Raw genomic sequence first — 24,869 nt, forward strand, 5'->3', positions numbered from 1 at the left:
ATGCAGTGGGTCCTTGTCGGTTATCTATTTTATATATAGTAGTGTGTATATGTTAATGCTATCCTCCTAATTTATCCCTCCCCCCCATCCCCCCTGGTAACCATAGGTTTGTTTTCTACATCTGTGACTCTATTGCTGTTTTGTAAATAAGTTCATTTCTACTGTGATTTTAGACTCCACATATAAGTGATATCATGTGATATTTGTCTTTGGCTTACTTTACTTAATATCGTAATCTCTAGATTCATCCATATTGCTGCAAGTGTCATTACTGCATTCTTTTTAGGGCTGAGTAATATTCCATTGTGTGTGTGTGTGTATACATATATATATATACACACACACACATCTTCTTTATCCATTCATCTGCCAGTGGACATTTAGATTGTTGCCATGTCTAAGCTCTTGTAAATAGTGCTGCTGTAAACATTGGGATGCATATATCTTTTTGAATTAGAGCTTTTTATGAATATATGCCCAGGAGTGGGATTGCTGGGTCATATGGTAATTCTATTATTAGTTTTTTAAGGAACCTCCATAGTGTTCTCCATAGTGGCTGCACCAATTTACATTCTCACCAACAGTGTAGGAGGGTTCCTTTTTCTTCACATAAGGGTAGGCACTTTTATTATCCTTGTTTCAGATAAGGAAACTAAGATGAAAAAAAATTAAATAACTTATAAGTTGTTACACTGGGAAGCTTAATAGAAAATTTTGACAATTAAATTATTGATTTTGGAACAGTGGAAAACTGAAAGAATCCTAGTATTGCCATAATTTAAAAGCACTGATATTTCTTCTGAGTGACTCAAAAGACATAATATATCTGAGTCAATTACACCAAGAGTCCACATTTCTGCTTTATCTATTTTTTTAAATGCTGATCTATACGTCGCATACTTTCAGGGGTCTCAGATTTTTGTGGCTGGTACTGCATATTTGTGTATCCTCGTTCTCTCGAGGTGATCTGAGAAACTTACAGATATTAATCCAGCCCTCCCATCACTGTGGGAGATAAATACCTATCATAATTTTGTTTCACATGAATATTTGTGGGAGGTGATATTTATGTGCTATACATCCCTGCCACGAATCTAACTTATGTTCAGATTCCCAGGGGATGAGAAAAAACTCTGGTACATCCTTCATGTCACTATACAAAGGTGGAAAGTGCCAAAAGACCTTTCCCTGCTAGTCCGGGTGGCGAGAACTGAGACAGAAAATGCAGCCGTTCATCACAGAAACCCAGCTTTGAGCCCGACAGCTTTGCTGAAGCAGGGGATGTTAGAAGGAACCTGAAATGAGTATTGGAAAAAGCATCTGTTTATTTCCTGAGGGGGATAAACATCCTGGTGGCACCACTAAAAGTAATATACAGATAAGACTGCATTGTGAGCAATGATATTCTCTCCAAAAGTAATACACAGGAATAGCTATAGTATTCTGGTATGAGCCTCAGTCGCCCTTATGAAGGCAATGGTAAAAAATAATCAACCGAAGAAGCTTAGAGAAATAACTCTGTCTGCTCCTGTTCAAATTCTGCTGCTTTATCATTTTGCTTTGGCACCATCCAGCAAGAATTCTGTTTGCCACAAGCCGATGCTCATCTCCAGCTCATAATTCCCTGTGTTGGGACTGACGTGCCCATTCGTTCAGTAGCTCCAGGAAGCACCTACCACAGTGCCAGGTGCCATTCTAGGCACTGGAGATACAGGAGGGAACAGAACACTATCTCTGTCACTAGCATTTAAAAATCTGCGACTTACTGTATAAAGTATTTATACAATAAATATATGAATAGTATTTTTAATACTCTTGGTATTATATTTATTTAATAAAATATACTATTTATTTTTTTATTCAATAAAAGATACTGTTTTTATCAATAGTATTTCTATTTTACTGTTTATGATATACTTCTAAAAAATCTAGTGAATGGAACTTCAATAAGTAAAGAGCTCCCAGGGTCTATTTTGCTGAATGTGCCAATGGTGGTTGCTGTTACATGGCTTTTTTTTTTTTTTTGGCCCAGTTGCTCCACAGCATGTGGGATCTTCCTGGCCCAGGGATCGAACCCGTGTTCCCTGTATTGGCAGGCAGATTCTTAACCACTGCACCACCAGGGAAGTCCTGGTGGTTGCTTTTAAAATGCGTCTTTTTCTTTTTGTGATATGGCTCTAAGGTGAGGGTCTTACAGACCCTTTGGGGTGTGACAAAAACTATTCTAAGACTAGGTTTTTCCCTAGTACTTAAGTCTCATTTGGTTTCTCTCTAACTGGCATTATATCACGTGACTTTGCCCTCTCCAATCTGTCTCAACAACACAAACTTCCTCTCTTTTCTGGATTCCCTTCCTCTCTTCTCTAGATTCCTAGTCAAACAAGGTGGAAATCTTGAGATCCTCTTGTCTGTCCTAGTTCCTTACTCCCCACACACTAATTTGTCTCTAACTCAGGGAAGTCCTTCCTCGGTGTATCTGGAGTTTGGGCCATCCACATAGCTACTTATGGATTTCAGTTTTTCGTGTGTTGCCTACCTGCCCCCCCAAGTCTACACTTCCCTCATCGCCTTGGCATGTGTCCACACTGCAATTCTTAGCCTCCCTTGCAGTTAGGTGTGGACATGGAACAAGTTCTTGCCCTGGGGATGTGAACAGAAGCAGGCCAGTGGTGGCTTTTGAGAGCTTTTTCCCCTTCCCCCAGGGAAATGCAGACAAGATAAAGTCCTCAGGCAGAAGTTCTCAAACTTTCTCGGTTCACAGAGCCCTTGATGTCTCAGTAATTTTTTCACAGCACCTCTAGGTCAAGTGAAATGTCAGTAGTTCCACTTATTAAGTAGTTAGGTCCAAACAACGTAATACATATTATCTCCTAACCATTTAGTAGCCATTTGAAGAAATATAAGACGTATAAATTTAAAGAATCACAAATAGTAATGGTATGTGTGTGCTCGAGGCACTGCAGTTTCTCAAACCTTCAAATCAAATGAAATACTGACAAACTCATTTCCTGTTCCTCATTGACTTTCACACAGAACTTCCTTTTTGTCATAGAAACCACCAAAAAACCCAGCTTTGGAAAGATAGGCCATCAGCAAAAGCAGGGTTGTGTGTTCTAATGTTGAACAAAACTGCTAGTAGGTGGTGGTGTGCCCAACTGATATCACACACGGCTGTAATTCCTTCAGATTTTTAAGATACTCCACTGTGCTCCCATGAGTTCACTTTGAAACCTTGAGGCACCTTGTGCACACTTTGGGAACCAGATCCCTGGGCGACGACAGAGTCACAAAATGGAAAAGAGCAGAGATCCCTGAATCTCTGTGTGAAGGGGAGCAGACTGCTGATTGGGAACACCCACTGCAGGCTTGTAAATATATGAGTGGAATAAGCTTCTGTTGTGGTTGAGCCATTGTTCCTTTTTGAATTTGTTGACACAACCTAGCCTAACTTAATTAATACCTTATAGTACTGCAGTGACCTTCTAATGGTTCTCCTTGATCCAAATCTAATGCCTTCCTCCCCAACAGTTCATGTCATCATTACCAGATCTACTGCTTTACGCCAATAACAGGCTAAAACTTTTCTAAAACTCAAAGCTGAGCACTTCCTTTGTTTGCTTCCCAGCCTGATTTCCACCACCAATCTTTCCTCATGCACTAAGCCCTAAATCAGTGTCTCTCAATCTTGACTACATGTAAGAATCACCTGGAGAGGTTTAAAAAAATACCAATGCCGGGCTTCCCTGGTGGCGCAGTGGTTGGGAGTCCGCCTGGCGATGCAGGGGACACGGGTTCGTGCCCCGGTCTGGGAGGATCCCACATGCTGCGGAGCGGCTGGGCGCATGAGCCATGGCCGCTGAGCCTGCGCGTCCGGAGCCTGTGCTCCGCAACAGGAGAGGCCACAACAGTGAGAGGCCTGTGTACCGCAAAAAAAAAAAACAATGCCCAGTTCCCCACCTGCAAGGATTATCATCTGATTGAAATGGACCAGTTCCTTGAAGAGCACAAACTACCACAACTCACTGAACCTGAAATAGATCATTTGAATAGCCCTGTAACTATTAAGGGAAATGAATTTGTAATTTAAAAACTCCGAAAAGAAGAAATGTCCAGACCCAGATGGCTTCATTGAAAATTACACAAATATTTTTAAAAGAATAAACACCAACTCTACACAGTCTCTTCCAGAAAATAGAAGAGGAAAGGATGTGTTTCTCAGTTCATTTTATGAAGCTAGTATTATTACCCCGATACCCAAACCGAAGAAAGAAAAAAAGAAAACTACAGATGATATCCCTCATGCATATAGATGCAAAAAAAGTCCTTAACAAAATATTAGCAAATAAAATTCAGCAATGTATAAAAAGAATTATATACCATAAGCAAGTGGAGTTTATGTTAGGAATGCAAGATTGGATCAATATTAGAAGATCAGTCAATGTAATCCACTACATTTTCAGACTAAAGAAGAAAAATCACATCATCATAGGCGAAATTCAAACTCGTGATAAAAACTCTCAGAAAAATAGGAATAGAGGGGAATTTCCTCAAATTGATAATCTACAAAAAACCTACAGGTAACATAATACCTGATGAAATACTGAATGCTTTTCCCCTAGGATAGGGAAGAAACAAGGATATCCATTCTCACCACTCTTATTCAACATAGTACTGGAAGTTCTAGCCTGTGCTTTAGGCAAGAAAGGGAAATAAAAGGCATAGAGATTGGAAACAAATAAAAACTGTCCTCTCTTGCAGGTGGCATGATTGTCTACATAGAAAACCCTAAGGAATCTACAAAAAAAAAACTTCCTAGAACTGTTAAGGGAGTTCAGTGAGGCCACAATATATGAGACAAATATACAGAAATCAATTGTATCTCTGTATACTAGCAATGGACACGTGTACATCGAAATTAATAATACAGTACCATTTGCAGTTGTTCTCCCAAAAATGAAATACTTTGGTGTAAAACCAGCAAAACATGTATAGGGCTTGTATGCTGAAAACCACAAAATGCTGATGAAAGAAATCGAAGAAGTTTCTACATAATTTGAAGAGATATATTATGTTTATGGATTGGAAGACTCAACTTAGTAAAGATGTCTATTCTTTCCAAATTGACATACAGCTTTAATCCAAATCCTATCAAAATACCCATAAAAGTTTCTATAGATATAGACAAGATTATTCTAATATTTATATGGAAAGGCAAAGGAACCAAAAGAGCTGAAACAATTAAAAAAAAAAAACAATGAAGTAGGAGTAATCGGCCTACCCAATTTCAAGACTTATATAGATATAGTAATGAAGACTAAGTCTCACATCTTATGTAAACTATTAACTTAAAATGGATAACAAGACTTAAATGTAAACCATAATATTACAGAACTTTTCGAAACTGTAGAAGAAACGTGGGAGAAATTTTCCAGGATTTAAGGCTCAGCAAAGAGTTCTTAGACTTGACAACAGCATAATCCATTACAAAAAGAGATTGATCAATTGAACTTAAATGTTTGCTCTGCAGAAGACCCTGTTAGGAGGATGAAAAGAAAATCTACAGACTGGGAGAAAATATTTGCAGACCACATATTCAAACAGGGGACTAGTATCTAGAATATATAAGGAACTCAAAACTCAACAGTAGAAAAGCAAACAATCTAATTAGAAAATGGGCAGAAGACATGAAAAGACATTTCACCAAAGAGGGTTTGAAAATGACAAATAAGTACACACAAAAAAATGTTAAACATTTCCCATTAGAGAAATGGCTCAAAGTACCCAAGAATTAAAACCATAATTAGATATCACTAACACACATATCAGTATGGCTAAAATAAAAACAATGACAGTCAAGTACTGGCAAGGATGCAGAGAAACTGGATCATTCACCCGCTGGTGGGAATGTAAAATGGTACCGCTACCTTGGAAAACAATTTGACAGTTTATTAGAAAACTAAATATGCAACTACTGTATGACCTAGCACTTGTACTTCTGGGCATTTATCCCTGACAAATGAATACTTATGTTCACACAAAAACTTATTCATGAATGTTTATCGCAACTTTATTCGTAGTAGCCCCAAACTGAAGACAACCAAAATGTCCTTCAACAGGTAAATGGTGACACAAACTTTTGTATATCTATACCATGGAATACCACTCAGCAAGGAAAAGGAACTCTTGCCACACACAACTTGAATAAATCACCAGAAAGTTATCCTGAGTGTAAAGAGTCAACCATAAAGCGTTCACACTGTGTGATTGCATTTATTTAACATTCTTAAAATGGCAAAGTTATAAACACAGACAATGGGGTAAGGGTTGCCTGGAGTTTAAAGAAGGGGTTGGGGCAGGAGGGTAGTGGGTGATTTATAAAGGATAACACGAGGGATCCTTGTGGTGATGGAAATGTTCTGTATCTTGACTGCATCAAGGTCAATATCCTACTTGTACTATTGTATTACAGTCCTGCAAAACGTTACCATAGGGGAAAGACAAGGTAAAGGGAACTAGGGGGTCTCTCTGTATTATCTCTTACAACTGCGTGGGAATCTTACAATTAATATTCAATTAAGTTATCTCACAAGTAAAAGTTGCATTAAAAAAATTGCCCGTTGGGCTTCCCTGGTGGCGCAGTGGTTGGGAGTCCACCTGCCGATGCAGGGGACACGGGTTCGTGCCCAGGTCCAGGAAGATCCCACATGCCGCGGAGCGGCTGGGCCCGTGAGCCAAGGCCGCTGAGCCTGCGCGTCCGGAGCCTGTGCTCCGCAACGGGAGAGGCCACAACAGTGAGAGGCCCGCGTACCACAAAAAAAAAAAAAAAAAAATTGCCCATCGATTGGGGGTGGTATTCTGATCGACTTGATCTGGGGTGGGCTCACACATTGAAAATTTTCAAAGCTCCCCAGGTGATTCTAAAGTGCAGCCAGAACTGAGAAAGTGCAAATTGAACTGATGGACTTGCACTCCCCAGAACCTATGTAATCATCTACCATTTCTTGTTCCTCTGCCTTTAATACCTCCCCACTCTATTTGCTGAGCTGAGGCCTTCTTTATGACCTAGCTCAGGAATAACTCTGAGGAACTGTCCAGAGCACGACTTGCCCAGTCTGATGATGGATCCTCCCAGGTTGCACCATGGTGGCCCTTTCTTTACTCTAGTCATAGCTCTTATCACTCTTTGTTGTAATCATCACTTTTCGTCTGTCTCCCCGCTTTCAGCAACTGTTGTTACAATTGTTCACTTTGTAATTCCCTGATCATTTAGCCCCTGAATTTTAGGGACCTTCCAAAAATTATAGGTAACTCCCCTTTCCTGCTCTAAGCCTAATTATACTTTTTAAATAATCAATGAGGCAAGAACTTCTAGATACCAGAAGTTTCACAGAACAACATAAGGTTATTATGCTGTACCTTGATTCTATGCAAAACATTACAATCTTAGTATTACAAAGCACTAAGGTGTTCTAGTATGGGTTCTGAATACCCTATGCCTATGATACGTGTTTTCTTTTCATTCTTTCTTGCTTTTGTACATCTAAATAGATCCGGACTCTGACCAGCGTTTGGGAGGCAGACACAGAGGCTTTCCCAGCCTCCCCACTCTAGGCCCCTGCTTCCGGGGTGTCTGGTTAATTTTTTAATCTCTCTCAGGGTGGTATAGCATCCAGTCGTAGTTCATCACCTCGTTCAGGGAGGCTTCCTGGGCAGTCTCTTCCTGTTCTTTCATAGCAACATTAAACTGTCAGCTGGTAGACTTTAGGAATATAATTTTTCACAGAATCTTTGCAAGGATACATGTTCCATTTTTGCAACAATAGAAAATATAGCTGTGCCCTCCAAATCCTAGTGGCATTTTTTACTGATATTGTGAACTTTATAGATTAATTTAGGGAGAATTGTCATATTTTTACACTGGGCTATGAGCCCACTGGAATATCAGTTCCTAGATGACAGGGATTTTCTCTGTTTGGTTGAGTTCTACCTCCGAAGTCTAGAACAGTGCCTGGCACATAGTAAGTGCTAAGTTTTTATTGAATGAATGAATGGGATGCCTTTTCATTTGTTCTGGTTTTATATCCCTCAGAAGTTTTCTTCATAGAGATCTTACATATTTTTCATTAATTTTTTTTCTTAGAGATTTTAGTTTTTGGCTCTTGTAAATGGTTTTTTTTTTTCTTCTGTGATTAGCTTCTAACTAGTTGTTTGTTTATAAAAGGCTATGGTTTTCTTCATATTAATTTTTTAACCATCTGTGTTACGGAATTTTCTTATTTGTTTGCAAGAATTTTTCATACTTCTCTTGTTTCTGCCAGGTATCATTGTTACTTTTCTTAAAACTTTCTGGAGTTCAGTAATTAAGAGGATTGAATTTCAAGCCCAAATTAAAACAGCAGACAACTAAATCTCATTCTGTCAGTGAGATTCTTGTTGGTTGAGTGTGTGCTGGTACAGATGTAAACCTGCAATTTCTTTTCGAAGATAATTAAATACGGTGATTAAGGAAACCGTCAAATCCAGAACCGTCTCATTCCTTGCCAGTTGGGTATCATCTGTTCCCTGTGCTGCTTGCTAATTTGGAGAGACTGCAGTCTTTACTACAGAATCCTCTTAATTTGGGGAGGGATATTTGTAATTTAAATCACAAAGAAAGAAACTGTCAATATATATTGATTTTCCCAAGTTCCACTGTTTAACTGCGAGCTTTTTTCAGTAAGCCTTGATATACAAGCGGACTTATGCAAATGAATGCATCTGTCTTCATTTCTCCTTGCCATTAGATCATTATACAAGCATTAAACACCAGAAAAGACATAAAATGAGTGATTAGTCTAGTGGAGAGCGCAAGTTAGCAGAAAGCCAACGCCAGAAACACGTTCTTCCCTCTCCAAACTGCTTCTTTTCTCCTTTCTTCAGAAACGCCCATAAATGATTTAGTCAGTCCTTCAGGGACTAGAGATGCTTATTGGCAGTTAACATTCTTGTGATTCGGCACGTTTTCTTGCAACAATATTCTATCTTTACTCCTGAGTTTTGCCTAATTTAGATTCTGCCATAGGTCTGTTCTTCTCCACTAATCCTGATTGATAAGTACAGACAGATTAGACAGAGATAAAATTGTGAAATAGATGTGCATTTGGAACAGCAAGTTTTCATTTTACATTGTTGCCAGGACCATCTCCTCTGTGGCCGCCTTCCCCACAACCAACACTGTGGCGTGGTGCTCTGTGACTCATTTGCCTCTGTGACTGGGCTTTAAGCATCTCTGACTTTTTCCGTCTTTGAGTTTCATTGTCTGAGTCATAGTAAGCACTCAGTAAATGCTTGAATCAATGAATACACAAATTACTCAGTTAACTGGTACATTAATATTTTCTTTCTTTCGTGTTTTTAAACTAGCTCTTGGGGAAAGATTTGAAATATTTTTAAACAAGAGGGTAATTGACTATTACCAGTTTAAAAAGTAGCCCAGATGGATTTGTATTTTAACAGAGATCAAATCAAACTAATAGAATTTAGCCTTTCTAGCTTTTCAGGATTCAGCCAGAGACCTGGGAAGGACCTGGTTCCTTCTGGAGGAAACTGCATTGTCCACGTCCCATAAGGCTGCACTTATGTCCTGGTGTCCCATTCTATTCAGGAAGCGCACTCCTGAAAACCAGAGTACAAATGAAATTCTTACTAATTGAAACTTATTTCTCACTTGTCTGTTACTACTATTTTATAGTTGCTTCTTTGTGCATTTCTGATTGACCTTTACGACAGGCCCTTAAAAACCCATGCTCCCAACTCCTTAAGTAAAGCTCTATAATCAAGTGCTTAAACATACAGGGTCAATCTACATATTTAAAGAAAATGCAAATAATTTGTTGGGTAAAATTGTTGTATACATTATGCCTCTGTAATGTGGAAAGGCATCATCCATTATGTAATTTTCATTCCTTTAGTTATTAACCTTATTTTTAAAGTCATTTATGCCTAGCCTTCTGCCAAGGAGGACTGATAGGGGTTGTTTGTTAAATTGACCTCTTCAACTATCAGTTGGGCCTATGTATGTCTTTATGGGATATATAGAGGGTTGTTCTGTTCTGTGTTAAGAGAGCTTAGGTAAAATGCACACTTTGGTGGACTTTTGTTACAAATGCTCCTGGTAAATGATGTAAAGGGCCCTGTGCTTTTATGGACTTGACAAGAATTTTGCTTCTTGAATGTCTATCTTTATTTGGTCTCTCATTCAAAATGTAGTAAATGAAGCTGACATCACTCACACTCACTGACTCTTCCTTGGCTTCTATTTTAAAGAGCAGTAAGAACTCACGTATACAGTGTCATGAAACTGCCATGAAAAAGGAAGTATGCAGGGCTGCTTAGGTCACAGGATCCAGCAATCTTGAAAGTCCTGCCTAGACTGACATTATTACATCGAAATCAGTGGCCTGTCCCTCTTGCCTTCTTTCCCCAAGTACTCTGTTCTCACGAGATCAGATGAGAGATTCTTTCTTTCCCTAACATGATTTGATTTTTTTATCAACTAATGGGATAGTAGACCAGCAGCCACAATTTAAAAACCTTTATGATAAGCATTCATAAATTTTGAAATTATAATTAACTCTGTCATCTGTAATAAAGGGCAGAAGTGTGTAAGTAATCTTTTCGGTTTTTTGACTTTGAAAAAGAAAGTCTGTTCTTGAATTTTAATATGAGTGTCTCTGATGTCCTAGACTTTGAAAAAGGAAGTCTGTTCTTGAATTTTAATATGAGTGTCTCTGATGTCCTAGACTTTGAAAAAGGAAGTCTGTTCTTGAATTTTAATATGAGTGTCTCTGATGTCCTAGACTTTGAAAAAGGAAGTCTGTTCTTGAATTTTAATATGAGTGTCTCTGATGTCCTAGAAGTTCATAACCCCTGAAATTCATAACCTGATTCAAGAGGAGTTGGAAAACTGTCCAGTTTCCCCATCCCTACCCAGAAAGTGTATGCAGGGAGGGGGATAACGTAACAGAGAATTTTAAAACAATGGTTTATCATAGTTAGCCTCTGGATAGGTAAATACTGACGCATTTTTATTTCTGAAAGCAAGGATAGTCTTCAAGTTTTCTTTCTGTAGTGCCTAAAATCAAAAGATGTGGGTTCCCTCTTGGTGCGTAGACATTATCCCCACAAGATCAGTGAGATTTTAAAATTTTGAAAGTAGTGAATGGGGAGTTAACAGAAGTTCCCTGGGGATTCTGAGGACCAACCCTGCTTTAACATACTGTGACACATTTTGTAAGAAATGATGTAAGTCATAACATGAAGCTATTGTACTTTGTTTTCTGAAAGACAAAAAAAAAGTCAATAATATTTTTCTTGAACCTGTAGAAAGCTCTTCTCTTGTGTCACTTGGTTTCCTCAGCAAAAATGTATCGGGAACTTGGAGTCTGCACTATATGCTTTTGTATCATTGTTTAAAATTCCGTTCTAGCCCCTTGTCTTACGACTCTCAATTGTTCCCTTTGGAATTACAAGGAGAGACACCAGAGAAAGTCACTTCAGAATGACAGAAAACAAAGGGCGAATATTATCCTTGTACATAAGCCGTGTCAGACTATTGTGAATCTAGAGCGAACTACCCCACTGGTACCCATTTTAATAACCTGTAATGGAATATCTGCTCCACTTTACCTGTATGCTCATCTTTATGAGATACTCTGCAAGTTGCAATGGAAAAGAGACCACAGATCTTTTCCCACAAAAGAAAAAGTGCAAACAGTTTATGGGGAGGAGTCACTTCACCACCCACAAAAACAACCCCTTGTGCTTCTACTGTCATTTACTAAACCAGATGCTTTTCTTTTAACAGAGGAATTCAAGGGCTCCACCGTGGTTGAACTGATGAAGAAGGAAGGCACTACCCTTGGGCTGACGGTCTCGGGTGGAATTGACAAGGACGGCAAGCCAAGAGTATCTAATCTGCGGCAGGGAGGAATTGCTGCTAGGTAACTGCATTGTGTGGAAGCGTAGAAAAAGGAATGCATGATGTAACTAATTCAAAAGTTAAAGCTCCATCAGAAAAGGTCACTAGTAAACAAACGACACTGCTATCTGCGGGGCAGAAGCATAGGGGGGCACGTTTCAGAAGCATGGCTTTTCTGGCCTGTGCCAGAATCACCAGGGAGCTCTCATGTCTTCTCAGGAGCAGCCAGGCTCTCCTGAGATTTTAATTTTAAAGTGTCTGTATGGATCTGGTCCTCAGATTGCCACTGAACAGCAGACAGGCTGCAGTGGGAGTGAGATGGTCCGATCATCTAATGGGGAACAGATGACGCATACGCTGTGGATAAGGGGAAGCTGCCACAGAGGGATGTGACAAGCCTAGAAAATGAGGGAGGCCCAACTCCAAGTTTCTAAGTACCAATTTTGCCTCTCCTGCATATTCTCAACTTTTCTACTTGTGAGATTTTCCTTTCGTTAAGACAAAGAGGTGGTTTCCGGAAGGACAGAAGGCTTGGGTGAGGAGGTCTCCTTTTGTCCTTGTTCTGATGAACTGCAGATTGCACTGTGTCTTGCTGACAGCAGAATGTCTTGGGTGCTGGCCAGCAGTAGGTTCGCTTGGCAGACAAATTCTAAATCTACCTCGGAAAGAGGGGGTGGAATGCCCAGGTTTCATTCAGAGTGAGGTTAATGTCCCTTAAATCCTGGACACCAATATTTGTGTCCACATAAGCACAAATTAAGTTTTAGAGTTCTTAACTTATAAAGTGTCACCTGAAATAGTGATGACTTTCGATGGTCAACCTGTTGGTACAGTTTATAAGCTCAGTCCAGTTGATTGCTCCATGATCTGGGGAATTGTTTGTAAAACAGGCTGATGTCAACACCAGCACCTTAGTCTCCTTCCTTCGGGTTTTTGTTTCTTTTTTTTTTGCATTTTTATTTTTTTTGTGATTGAAGGACAGTTGATTTACAATGTTGTGTTAACTTCTGCTGTACTGCAGATTCAGTTATACATATATACATTCTTTTCCTTTATGATTTTTAAGAGATTTCTTTCCACACCATAGCCTCCTTTAACTTTTAACAGTCGTGGCCAATCCATGATGCTAGGACTTCCTGTGTCTCCAGGGCTTCTGAATATGTAGCCCCTAAAGCAAGTGTGATTGGCAGGGGAGAGGGCAAGAGTGTGGTTTTCACATGTATTGATGCTATAATTAAATGTAGCGCTGTGCCAGTTATGTTGAGTATTATCGATCACCAAATATTTATTATTTAAGCCACTACCATTTAACAGGTAGTAAACCAAAATAAGTAAAGATAAGATCCCTGCCCTAGGAGGGTTTATAATCTATTGGGGGAAATAAGGTATAAAAAACATGAAAAGTTTGGGAGCAATAATCGCATTGCATAATAGTAAAAAGCAACAACATAAGGGTTGTCACAGAGCATTAGGCAATTAAGTTGCCAAATAAGTGTCAGTCAGTAAACCTGAGTTAAGAGTGACACCACGTACTGCTGGCTAGAACGGATTACGGAGGCTTCGAAGGAAGAATGATTGGAGCTGGGTTTATGTAAAACAAATGAACTTGGTATTTTTATCTGGGGAGAAAATATTATTGAATTAAGTCCTATCATAGTTCTTGCTGCCTGCTCTTGGTTTAAAAGTAGAGTTTGACTAAAAGCCCCAGAGTAGCCAAGGTTCTATTACGATGGTGAAGGGAGGAGAATGTTACTGAAAGCCAGTACTTTCGTTGCACTTTCTTCTTCACCAATACTTTTTTTATTAGTCCCACTATGAGCAATAAATAGCAAAATAAGCTCACCCTCTGGTTGGCCCTGGACACACTCCCAGTGAAGGTACCAAAAGTGGTGAAATGTCCAAAAGGCAGGCAGCAAAAATGAGAGGGAATGAGAAGAAAGGGAAAATTCTAGTGTGTCCAGGATCTGGATAATCTGCCCCAAGAGCACCACCTCTTTATGGGCAGAGCAACTAAAGATAGCTTTCTCTTTATTTTGTTTTACGGTGCTCCTTAAAAGTAAAAGAGGTAGAGGGTTAGGAAGAAATTGGAGACAGCAGCAGACCCAGTACAGGACTTCCGAAGTGTGCAGTCAGCATGAGAAGAGGGATCCACTGAGTCCCTCTCATCCACCCTCCGCTGCTCACCCGCTCTTAGGAACCAGCCACATCCTAGGAGCCAGGACTCCAGCTGCGTCGGCATTCTGGGCTTGCATGCTTATCCATGATGGGGAAGAGGGAAGTACGGTCAGACTGGCCTGCGGAAAGGAGGGGTCCACTGAGGTGACATTCTCTGTTCTGCAGAAGTGATCAGCTGGATGTGGGTGACTATATCAAAGCAGTGAATGGCATCAACCTGGCCAAATTCCGCCACGATGAGATCATCAGCTTGCTGAAGAATGTCGGGGAAAGAGTGGTTCTTGAAGTTGAGTATGAGCTGCCGCCAGTCTGTAAGTCATCACAAGCCAGGGGCAGAACAGCTGCACCACGTTTTGGCCTAAAACTATTGGTTCCTATCTTTTTCTTTTGCCATCATTGTCTTATTACAGGAACGGTAGAGTATAGTTTCTGAATATTTAAAACTTATTTGAATTGCTATAGCCTACTCAGGAAGAATGTAAAAGAGCATAAATAATGATGAAATTATCTAGGAGTCATATTTCATTAAGGCCATCTGTGAACATCGTAATTGTACTTAAGCTATTTTAATGAACTGTCCTCATATTTATAAATTCTGTGAATTAAGTTCCATCCAGGCTTTGTACTAAGTGACTAAGTTTAGGAAAAGCACGTCTAACGTGATTTCTATTGATTCTTGTATAGTTATGTTCATTTCTGAAGCATGAAAATAGAATCAGAATACATTGTTAAGTAATAATAATAGACATAATAAAAGCGCAGCCAACATATTTTGAGAGCTTACTAAATGTCCGGCATTATAAGGAGCCCCTTTTATTGGTACGCTTAAATCCTCACCACAAAGAAAGCCAGCATAGCAGAGCTGAACTTTGATGTTAAATAGCCAGTTAAGGGCTTCCCTGGTGGCACAGTGGTTGAGAGTCCGCCTGCTGACGCAGGGGACCCGGGTTCGTGCCCCGATCCGGGAGGATCCCATGTGCCGCAGAGCGGCTGGGCCTGTGAGGCGTGGCCGCTGAGCCTGTGCGTCTGGAGCCTGTGCTCCGCAACGGGAGAGGCCACAGCAGTGACCAGTTAAATCCCAGCTCCAACTTCACTAGCTACATGCCTTTGAGAAAGTTACTTAAGCTTCTTGTGTTTCAGTTTGCACATCTGAAAACTGGGGATGATATTAGGAATCTATGGTATTACTCACAGATCTGTTATGAGGATTAAATGAGTTAGGTTTTGTATAGCATTTAGGACAGTGCCCGACACTATAAAAGTTTTTGTTAAATAATAAATATATAAATCAATCAAAACTGTAAGATAGGCATTATTTTCTTTATTATTCTCATTTTACAGAGACTTAAGTTAAATATCTTTCCGAAATTAGTAGGCATCAAAGTCAGCTCTTTGCTCTTCTGTACTACTGAGAACTCAGACTGATTATTACTAACCGATAATAATTCATTTGTTTAGCAATGACTTATTGGCATTACTATGTTCCAGTCCCCACAAAGTACATCGGTGGAATTTATATTCTAGCAGGCGAAGACAGGTATTAAAATAAAACCACAGTAAATAAGTTAATTAAAATAGACCCTTGAACAACAAGGCGGTTAGGGGTGCCAGCCCTCTGTGCAGTTGAAAATCAATGCATAACTTATAGTTGGCCCTCCATATATGTGGTTCCTCCAAAACCAAGGTTCTTCCATATCTGCAGATTCAACCAACCAGGTATAGTGCAGTACTGTGGTGTTTACTATGGAAAAAAATCCACATATACATGGACCCATGCAGGTCAAACACATGTTGTTCAAGGGTCAGCTGTGTGTCGTATGAATGTTATGGGTCATGAATGCTGTGGAAAAAAGAAAATAAGCAAGGAGGGGGGTTGGGAGTGCTGGGCTGGGGATGGGATTGCAATTTTAAATAGAGTGGTTAGGAACAGCTTCATTGAGAAAGTGACATTACTCAGCGACTTGAAGGAGGTGAGGAAGTTAGCTGTATGGATTTCTGGGGGAAAAGAGTTCCAGAAAGAAGGAAAAGCCGGTGCTAAGATCAAAAGCAGGAACATATCTGGCATTGTTCTAGAAACATTAAGAAGGGCGGCGTGCTGGAGCAGAGTAAGCATGCAGAGAAGTGGGGGGAGGTGGTCTGAAGTGTAAAGGATAGGAGCGTCTGTGTAGGCCATTGGAGGGGCCTTAAGTTCTGCTCTGAATCATGCAGGAAGGCATTGTATGATTTGGGGCAGAGGAGTGACATGATCTGATGTATGTTTTCAAAGGCTCCTCTAGCTGCTGTGTTGAGAATAGACTGCAGGGACGAGGGTAGAAGTTTGGAGGACTATTGCAGTGATTCAGATAAAAGATGGTGGTGGAGATGGTGACAAGCACTCATATCCCTCGTCTATTTTGAAGATGGAGCCAATAGGATTTCCTGATGAATTTAATGTGGGTTGTGCAGAAAGAGAGGAGTGAAGGCCCACAGCGGGTTTTGAGTCTGAGTAACTGGAAGGATGGAGTTGCCATTAACGGGGGTGGGTAAGAATGCAGGCAGAGCTGACTTGCGAGGGGAAGATCAGTAGTTTGTTGTTTGAAATGCTACAGTTAAGGGGCCTATTTGCCACGCTGAGAGAAAATGTTAAGACGAGAGCTGGAGATACGGTTTGGCGTTTGGGAGAAAGATCTGGACTAGAAATGTAAATTTGAGAGTAATGGGACTATAGATGGTGTTTGAAGCTTTGGGACCAGATGACAGCACTCAGAGTGAGTGTACATACCAATCGTAAGTTCTTATTCTTAACCTAAAATCTAACACTGAAAATCTAATGGTGATTTTACAACAAAATCCATCGGAATCTGTGTTCTGAAACCTTGCTACAATGTTCTTCATTTTCATTAAGAGCAGGCAGTAAAACAGAGTGTTGAGAGCTTGGGCTGTGTCACTAGTTAAATGTCAGTTTTGTCCCTTTCTAGCTTTGTGACTTTGGGCATTTTATTTAAGTTCTCTGAGCCGTAGGTTTCTCAGCTATGAAACAACTCTAATGGATGTAGAATTTTTGTAAGAATTCAAGGCTATAATCCTGTAAGTGTTTAGATCATAAGCACATACTCACTAAGCCATAGCGCATCTTAGCCACTATTACCATTATCATTATTACTACTACTACTACACTGAAAGTACTGTGTTTTCTTGAACTGAAAGTCAGTTTGCTTTGAAATCACTATCTCAAACCACTGCTACGGAGTTAAGAGGAGTCAAATATCTAGAGCTGATGCTCTTTGATTAAGCATTTGTATTCTAGTGGGTAGATGAATATCCATAAAACACAACCTCTTCCTAAGAGGAACTCTTAGTATAGCTCTCAGGGTGAGGCCAGTAGTGGAGATTTGCTGAGTATTATCCAGCAAATCCAGATAATCCAGAGCTGGGGATTTCGGGGTAGATTTGAAGGAGTTTATGTAGGTCCAGTAGGAAGACGAACATTCCAGGCACAGGATATGGCAAGGAGGTAAGAAGATAGTCCAGTACGTAGGTTGAACTGCAAACGGTTTGGAGTTGCTGGAACACAAAGGGAAAGAGAGGGCCTAGAGCGGTATGAGGCCAGTGAGGTAAACAGAAACCAAGTGAAGGAGGGCCCGCTCATAAGCCATGTGGGTAGAGTGTGGATGGTGTTGAGTGGGCAATAAGGAGCCTTTAAAAGCTTTTAAGGCCAAGGAACAGCATCATCAGATCAGGGTTTTTAGACTTATTTTAGGAGGTCAAATGGAGAGCAGATCAGAGGCTATAAGCCCCAAGGCTGTTATAATTTCCCAAAAGAGAGGTAATATCCTGAATAACTATAGCATTAGTAGGGTTAAAGAGGAGAGGGTGGGCATCAGAAATATTCAGGGGTTGGTGATTATACCAGCTTTTCCTCCCTCACACAGTAAAGCTGATGGAAAAAGAGAAAATATTTTTAAACACGAAAGTGTGACTTTTGTGGTAGAAATCAGATAGAAGAGGTCTATTCGCCAAGGATTATCTCTGTCTCCTTCTATTATGTTAGATAAATTGATAAGATCTGTGAGTTCAGGGAGGTTGAAGGAATTAATAAGCCTCCCTTTCAGTGAGCTTAGACAGCCCAAACAGGAGTGAGCCAGCAGCAGTGAGGGCCCGGGAGGAGAGCTGCCTGATGAAAGGTAGGCCACCCGAGACCGAGACTGGAACTCTCACAGCAATCTAAGGCTAGCCAATCCCAGAATCCAGAAAGAATTGGAGGAAGGTTTGTGTGTGTGTGTGTGTGTGTGTGTGTGTGTGTGTGAGAGAGAGAGAGAGAGAGAGAGAGAGAGAGGGTGAGAGAGAAAGAGAGAGAGAATGGTACACAGACAGAGATCTGATAGAACAAAAATGGAACATGTGTGAGAGAGAGAGAGAGAGAGAGAGAGAGAGGGTGAGAGAGAAAGAGAGAGAGAATGGTACACAGACAGAGATCTGATAGAACAAAAATGGAACTTTGACCTTGGGCAAGCCACTTACCTTTTCTGAGATTCAGTTTCTTAGTGAAAATGAAATAGTCGATCTTCATGAGCTCTAAAGTTCTTTTTGACTTTATAAAATTATGTGGTGTTTTGAGACCGTATTTAGAGAGAATGTTACCAGGCTGTATCTTGAGTATTAGTGTGTTCAAAGTTGGTCTAGAGGAGTGCCTTCAAATTTTCGGGTCGCATAACCCCTAAAGAATTTTGAAATATTACATAATTCTCATCCAATTTTTAACACCTAAAATTCTTTATGATAAACTTCAGTAGTTGGATAGGATATAATTTTTAGCATGATGTTTATTTTATACATCTTTGTATACCATTTCCATTCAAACCTTGGAGCTACAGATTTACCTCGTTTGTTTTATGGAAAACATCTGCCACAGAGTCTTATTGTCAAAGACGGTCCTCACCGTTAAACCATCAGATAAATCAGACTAGCTTTTTATTGGAAGGAATGCTTCCTTAATTCAAATAAATGTGTTAAAGCATGTTCCTGTGACAGCCTTATTACTTCTCATTTCTAATTCTAAGAAAGATAGACAGATGATAGATGATGATGGCGATGATGATGATATGGTGGGGAGGTGTGGCGTGGTGGACGTCCCAGGTCTCCTCCCCATGGTTCATTCTGGGATGTAGTCTGAAGAAGCATCAGCTACCCAGGGGAAGCTCTTCCTGTGACAGTGGCAGAGGGAAAACAAGACAAGCCCAACCACAGGAGCACATTTCCAGACTCTTCTCACGCGTCTTAACACCCCATTGGCTAAAGCAAGTCAGCTCTGCAAACCCAATGTAATGAGGTGGGAAAGTGCACAACTTCTGTTCTCCAATGGGAAATAGTATATATTGATAATTTAGAAAAACCAAATCCACCATAATAAAATAGAGAATGTCACTTTATGTTATAGAAGTATATGCATATGCGCATACAGAAACAAGGGACAACAGTACAGCTAAAATACTAGGGAGGAGTACTTTTGCATTATATAATTGGTTTCTACCTAGCCTTCCTATGTGCCCAGTTTGATTTTTTGGATAAGCCCCTTAATTGGATCTCTGTGTCCACATACACACATGTGAAGTAATGAGTAAAATTCATGTGGCCAAACAGGATGTCTGGTGCTGAATATGAAAACCTAGTCACCAAGAGCCATTCATGCAAATATAAATTATAAAGACCAAATCTATTTCATTAAATATATTAGAATGTAGTCAACATTCCCATTTATCTTTGTAAATGATGAACAGCAAGAGTGTGGATAATCTAAAGCTGTAGGTAATCCCCGAAGTCTTTATATTGACTTTGGATTTGTTTGTAAGATTTTATGATCAGCAAGATTTAGTTCAAGCAAAATTGAAATTACAGTACTTTGCATCCCCAGGACAGACACTCAGCCAACAAGGACAGGTGGCCCAGAATTAGAATTTAGTTGTATATAACTGAAAGTTGATTTAATGATTAAATGGAATAAAATTCGTAAACCACTTTGCAGAGTTCCTTGCATGCAGTAGATGCTCATTAATTACTTCTCTCCATATCTTTTCCTTAATAGAACAGAAAGATCATGTTCTTAACCAGTTTCTTCAAGTGGCTTGTTGGGTCATGGAAATAAGAAAACATTTGGTTTGAACTGAGTTTTTTACATTTAATTAAAACCCTACCTCAACACTTTCAGCTATTTGTATGCACTGTTCCTAGCTGATTAGAATAAACTGAAATTCCCCTGATAGCAAGAATATGACATTTAATTAAATCAGCAGCGTACCAAAACATTTTGTTCAGCTGTAGGTTTATGTTGTTTTTTTAGCAGATCCAAGTTCTTATTGTACTTTATGTCTCAGCTGGCTGTGTGCAGTTTTGTGAATTTAACTGTGTACTTTTCATAATCATGTCCATTCCTTTGAGGATTCAGAATTTCTGATAATTAAAAAATAATTATAATTAATGCTAATTAAAATTACTTCCTACTTCTGTCAATGGCAAGAAACGTTCTTTTCAAAGATACCTTTAAATTCTGTCTATATGTTTCTTGTTGACGGCTTGATGTAATAAGCCCTTCAGGATCTAGTAACAACGTAAAAAATGTGTCATTGATAATGAACACAGCCTTAGACAATTGAACATCACTGTACAAATTCAAGACAAGGAGCTAAGACCATCAAATTCTATAGATTGCCAACCCTTGTCTCCATGAATAAAAATATCCTTGTATCCATAATGATAAAATATTTTTTTAAATCTAGCAAGAGTATACTGTATAATCAGAATTACTCACTAGTTTCTTGAAAAAAGTCTTAAAGGGTAGTTTAGTTACTATTCATATAACTTCATATAACTTATCCCCTCGTGTATAATGTAATTAGAGATAGCAACCTGGCAATGGAATTTCATTTTGTGAAATTAGAGCAATAACCATGCAAACACAACCTAAGCATGATACTATCAAGTAAAATTAAGTAGATCTTTATTTTATTAGTCAGTAATAATATTTTGAATGTATTTTGAATTTCTTTTTCTCTCCAAGTTTCATTCAGGTTGCTGTTGTCTTTGTTTAATTGCTATGCATCATGTCAGAAAATCAATTTGCATCAGCTTAACCTGTTAATGGTAATCTGAGAGTAATACTTTTCCTTCTTGTGCTAGCTGCAAAAATAAAGACAATAATTATTTCATACGTTTTATAAAAATCATATTATTTTTGCATTATACAAAGAGAAAACAATTCTATTTATCATATGAAGATTGTCTCTCTTGTTATATAGAATTTTAACAATGTGAATATTATGCTCTAAAAACTGGCCACACGGGAGGAAAGGAAGTATCTCTGATCTTGATTCCACATGGACCTATATAAGTCATTTATGCACATGACTATTTTATGGTATTTGTATGTCATTCCAATTATTTTTTGTAACATTTTCTTTAAAAACAGACTTTTTTGCTGTTTTATTACTCAACAAGAATTATTTGCAACAAGGGATCTGTAGTATTTTATGCCTATCAAAAAATCCAGAGATGTTATTATGATGTAAGACTTATATTTCCTCTCTCTTTTCCCACATTCAGCTGTTCAAGGATCGAGTGTTATTTTCCGAACGGTGGAGGTCACGTTACATAAAGAAGGCAATACCTTTGGTTTTGTAATACGAGGTAGGTGGCGGTTAGAAAATAGAACTAACAGATATTCTTGGAGAATTTGTCAGTGAAATACTGGGAGTGAACTAGAAAGTCATCCTAAAAAAACCTGATGCTTTCAGTGCCTAAAGTCACATTATAATATTTGCACCCATTTTTCTTTAAAGAAATAAAGCAGTAATTGGGAATCAAAGTGGAATCCAAATGATGTAGCTAATTTATTCCAGTTTGTTAATACAGAACAAGAAGCCATTATTTGTAAACCTTGTGAACTTACAGTCATCCTACTGATTTGCCACTTGTCAACATGTCTTTTGTCTTCCCTTTTATACTTTTCTATATCACTGAGTCAAAAATGTTGATGAATATGGATGATTTGATTTAATGCACTAGGATTAAGTAACTTTGTTTAAATTGTTTTCTCCTAAAATACATCTTGTTACTGTAGCTTCCACCTGATGTGCATCAGCTCAGTTCATCTTATTTTGGAATGATATGAATAATAAAAATGTCAGGTGACTCCAACTTGTCTACAAAACCATTAATTCTGAGCTGTAATTCTGGCTTTTATTATTTTAGTTTTCTTATTAGTAATTTCATCCCTTAAAGATTACACATACAAGGGACTTCCCTGGTGGTGCAGTGGTTAAGAATCCACCTGCCAATGCAGGGGACATGGATTCGAGCCCTGGTCCAGGAAGATCCCACATGCCGCACAGCAGCTAAGCTTTCAAGCCACAAATACTGTGCCTGTGTGCCACAACTACTGAAGCCCACACACCCTAGAGCCCATGCTCTGCAACAAGAGAAGCCACCCCAATGAGAAGCCCGTGCACTGCAACGAAGAGTAGCCCCCACTCGCCACAACTAGAGAAAGCCCACACATAGCAACGAAGACCCAACACTGCCAAAAATAAATAAATAAATTTATTTTAAGAAGACTACACATACATTAATAACTCATAATTCCTAGTATGACAATGAGGTTCAATAGGGAGCTAGGTAAGCATCAGGAATTTTTAACATTTCTTGATTTTTTAATTTGTTTTTGCCTGTTACATTTTCTACTTCACCAGAGTCAAAATTCTATCAAAATTATTAAGACATTAATTAAAATCAACTAAGCATCTTAATAAATGTACATGCATCAAGGAATAAAACAGATGTGTTCACTTATACAGACTTGCCTTAATGGCTGAGCTTTGGGCATTAGGTTCAATTCTGTGTGAATCATTAAGAAAATCAATCAATCAAATATTCATTAAGGACATGTCAACATGTCAGCATCGGGCAGAGTACTATGGAGTCATGAGACAGGACCCCTATCTATAGGAGATTACAGTCCAGTGAATTTAAGATGTAAGTTGATAAAGTGCCCAAATGAATATTAGAGAAAACAGGCAACTAGGAACCCATGGAGTGGTTTAGACCAGTAGTTATTACACTTTTCTAACCAAGTCCTACATTTAGGTGGAGCGACAGACCCCAAGATCATTTACCTTGACCATTTTCAAATTTCTGTGCAAAAAAACTAGATGAACATAATGAAAAGTCAGTGTACAATTAATTTTAGCTTGGAGGGTGGTATATACAAATCTGGTGTTGAAATATAAATATGAAAGAGAGGCACGCTTGACTCGCATTCCTACAAGCCTGATTATTGAAATGCTTCAGTAAAATATACTGCTGGTGCAGATATTCATCACTAGCTGCTGTATGGTTAGTCAATAAAAAATCAAATTGCTAATGAAAGAGCTAAACCAACAGTAATTTATCACTTAAGAACTAAAAAGAATAGAAGCAATTGCAATCTACAGCCACCTCAAGACAACTGATGATATGATGCTAACAAATGTCCTTCCCACAGTTGGCAGGAATTTCAAATGTCCATGTGTGCATGCGTAGTAAGAATGTTTTAATATGAGCCTAGACTCCTACCTAGTACATGGTAGGCACTTAATAAATGAAAGAATGAATGAATGAGGCCTAGATTTGTGTGGACATCAGACTTCTTGGTATTATACTGGTTTTAAAACCTTAGTAATAATAAGCCAATTTTAGTTTATGAGTACCAAATTTTTGTAGGTTTTAATAACTCCCTTAGTATGTCAGTTGAACATAAAAATGTGTCAAATTTTACATAATTTTTTTTTTTTTTTTTTTTTTTTTGCGATACGCGGGCCTCTCACTGTTGCGGCCTTTCCCGTTGCGGAGCACAGGCTCCGGACGCGCAGGCTCAGCGGCCATGGCTCACGGGCCCAGCCGCTCCGCGGCATGTGGGATCTTCCCGGACCGGGGCACGAACCCGTGTCCCCTGCATCGGCAGGCGGACTCTCAACCACTGCGCCACCGGGGAAGCCCCTTACGTAATTTTTAATGAGAATAAATAAAGAACTTATATTTTCAAATCAATTTGAGGCCCATCTGGAGGGTCTTCTTGCTCCAAAAGTGGCCATTACCCATCCCTTAAGAGTTACTGGTTAATCGCAAACAGAGTTGCAGAGTGAGAAAGTACTGTGGATAAATGCTATCATGGCAGGTGAAACGTTATGGCATAGATGGGATTTGAGCTTAACTTAGATCAATGGGGAATACCAGGACATTCAGGGAAGAGGGAGGGGAAGATATTGCAGATGAAGCATATTCATTTAGTGCTGGAGAATTTCTTCTTACCCAATTAGGATGGATCTTTTAACAAAAAAACAGGCTTTTAGCTGATGAATGGAATTACGTTTCTAATGCTATATGTCACAGATCCAAACACCTTCACTGCCCAAACGATAGAAACTTGTACCCATACAATGAAAAATGATGTTCTGGCCTATATCATGGAGAGTTAAATTTCTGTTAATTCCTTTGCCACCAAGCCAGAAGATGGTTTAGGTTAACAGGAAAAATCAATGAACTTATTTATAAAACAGAAAGAGAGTCACGGATGTAGAAAACAAACTTATGGTTACTGGCGGGGGGAAGGGAGGGAGGGATAAATTGGGAGATTGGGATAGACATATACACACTACTATATATAAAATGGATAACTAATAAGGACCTACTGTAGAGCACAGGGAACTCTACTTAATACTCTGTAATG

General features: G+C 39.1%; 1 protein-coding gene across 1 annotated transcript in view; it reads left to right on the plus strand.

The window, feature by feature from the left end:
• GRIP1 (glutamate receptor interacting protein 1) overlaps nt 1-24,869 on the plus strand; it is a 203,486-nt gene that overhangs the window by 25,600 nt on the left and 153,017 nt on the right. The window contains exons 2-4 of the mRNA XM_024737136.1: nt 11,846-11,981; nt 14,300-14,445; nt 21,710-21,793. Coding sequence (XP_024592904.1) covers nt 11,878-11,981; nt 14,300-14,445; nt 21,710-21,793 — 334 coding nt within the window. The 5' untranslated portion in view covers nt 11,846-11,877. The remainder of the gene's footprint in view (nt 1-11,845; nt 11,982-14,299; nt 14,446-21,709; nt 21,794-24,869) is intronic.

This window comes from Neophocaena asiaeorientalis, unplaced genomic scaffold, assembly GCF_003031525.2.
Source record: "Neophocaena asiaeorientalis asiaeorientalis breed wild unplaced genomic scaffold, Neophocaena_asiaeorientalis_V1.1 scaffold134, whole genome shotgun sequence".
In the NCBI taxonomy this organism is placed as follows: domain Eukaryota; kingdom Metazoa; phylum Chordata; class Mammalia; order Artiodactyla; family Phocoenidae; genus Neophocaena; species Neophocaena asiaeorientalis.